Raw genomic sequence first — 1738 nt, 5'->3', positions numbered from 1 at the left:
GGGGGGGCCACGCATGTGCTGATGCCTCCCCTGGGAAAACCAGATGGTAAGGGGCAAGAAAAGAAAGAGGCCCCCAGGGGTGCCTTCCAACACGGTGAGAATGTGAGATGTGCGGAAGAGGGAATGTGCAAGAGAGCCAAATTTGGGTCTCCAGCCTGGGGAAAGCAGCCGGCATGGCGTGGCGTGGCGTGGCGCAGGGTAGGGTGTGGCACGGCGTGGCAGCCCCCTCCCTCCCGCCCCATCCCCTCTGCCCCTGCGTTAAGCGATCTCTTTGATTCTGCGGATGTAGTTGTGAAGCTCTTCAGGGTCTTGCAGTCCCATGTCCTGGCAGACCCACTCCAAGTCCTCCTCATCGGCGATGGGGATGGAGTTGTAGGCCAGCTCGTCAGAGGGCAGCGTGGCAAAGGTAGTGAACTTCACCCGCTTCCGTTTGGAGGTGGGTGAGTTGAGTGGGTCCTCGCTCTGGTCCCGCGTGGAGCCCCCTGAGGAACCGTCCCCGCGGCCATGGACTTGGCTCTGCACGCTGGTCTGCGAGCTCCCGCTGCTGTGGTGGTCCCCGTGGCAGCAGGTCTGGACATTTTCCAGGGGGTTCCCGGGGCTCTCGGGCTGGGGGGAGAGGTCATTGTGAGCCCGCAAGGGCTGCCCATTGCCCAGGAAGACCCAGTGGTGGGAATGGTCCATGTTGGTCTGGCCTTCAGGCGGGATGCGTTTGTGCCGGTATTTCAGCACAAAGACAATGCAGTTGATGAGGAAGACCAAGATGGCCAGGCAGAAGACACCTAGGAGGGCGTACATGCCTATCTCCAGGTCCGTCAGCCCCCTGGTCACCTGGACGAAGCCGGTGGGGATGGTGGGGAAGTCCTCGGTGGGATGAGATGCACTGGACATCCTACTGTCCTCGCTCGGCTCCGCTTTCCTCTCCACCTCTGCCCGCAGAGTGGTGCTCGCCCCCGTCTCCACCAGCCCTGGCTTGCTGGGCACGTGGTCGTAGTCATAGGTTGGGTCCTCCTCGGACCCAAAGTGGACCCGCACGGTGGCCAAAGCTGTGAAGAGCACGCTCTTGCGCTTGGTCTTCTGGCAGCTCTCGCAGATGACCAGCTCAGCCCGCAGCAGCTCCCCTGTGCCCTCGCTCTCTGCCACCACCAAGGGGAATGCCCGGTCCTGGGTCACCGAGACCACCTTCTCATCCAGGCTGCTCACCACCAGGTTGTAGTCCTTGGGGTCATAGAGGGAGAGGGGAGCTGTGGTGCCGTCGCTGTAGGAAATCCACAGGCTCAGGAGCGCTTCCTGTGGACCAACACAGGCACCAGTTGCCCAGCACGATGCCAGCCCCACCTGCTCCCACTCGTCCATCCCTCCATCCATCTCTCCTCCTTTGCATCCTTCTCTCCACCCAATTCACCCTTCATCCCCCCATCATCCATCTTGTTCCTTCCAACCATCACCTAGTTTTTCCCTTTTGCCTGTTCTTCCCTCAATGTTCCCCACACTTGCCCAGGCTCACCCCAAATCCGAGCCCCAGAGGTGCCAGATGTGGCTACCAGAGCTGGGCTGGGAACTGTATGGGATTTCTTCTAGATCCCTTTGTCCCCATGGTTGTGTCCAGGCCCCATGCTGGGCAGGGTTGGTTCACAGGTCTGTGTGAAGGTTTCTGGGGTGCTTTGAGGTCACCAGGGTGTCTGGAGCACAGCGGGTGCTGTGGGGGCCTGGGATGACTGTAGGCAGGATTTGGAAGGGT

At 61.0% G+C, this 1738-nt stretch overlaps 1 protein-coding gene across 1 annotated transcript in view; it reads right to left on the bottom strand.

The window, feature by feature from the left end:
• Positions 1-258: 258 nt before the first annotated feature.
• The window catches only part of TMEM132E (transmembrane protein 132E), a gene marked incomplete at its 5' end in the record, with an annotated part of 6819 nt that continues 5339 nt past the window's right edge, over positions 259-1738 (bottom strand). Inside the window, one exon of the mRNA XM_009702613.1 lies at positions 259-1287. Coding sequence (XP_009700915.1) covers positions 259-1287 — 1029 coding nt within the window. The remainder of the gene's footprint in view (positions 1288-1738) is intronic.

Source organism: Cariama cristata, unplaced genomic scaffold, assembly GCF_000690535.1.
Source record: "Cariama cristata isolate BGI_N322 unplaced genomic scaffold, ASM69053v1 scaffold28616, whole genome shotgun sequence".
NCBI classification, from domain to species: domain Eukaryota; kingdom Metazoa; phylum Chordata; class Aves; order Cariamiformes; family Cariamidae; genus Cariama; species Cariama cristata.
Note: the sequence above shows the minus strand (reverse complement) of the source record. Positions and strands in the feature narration are given on the sequence as shown.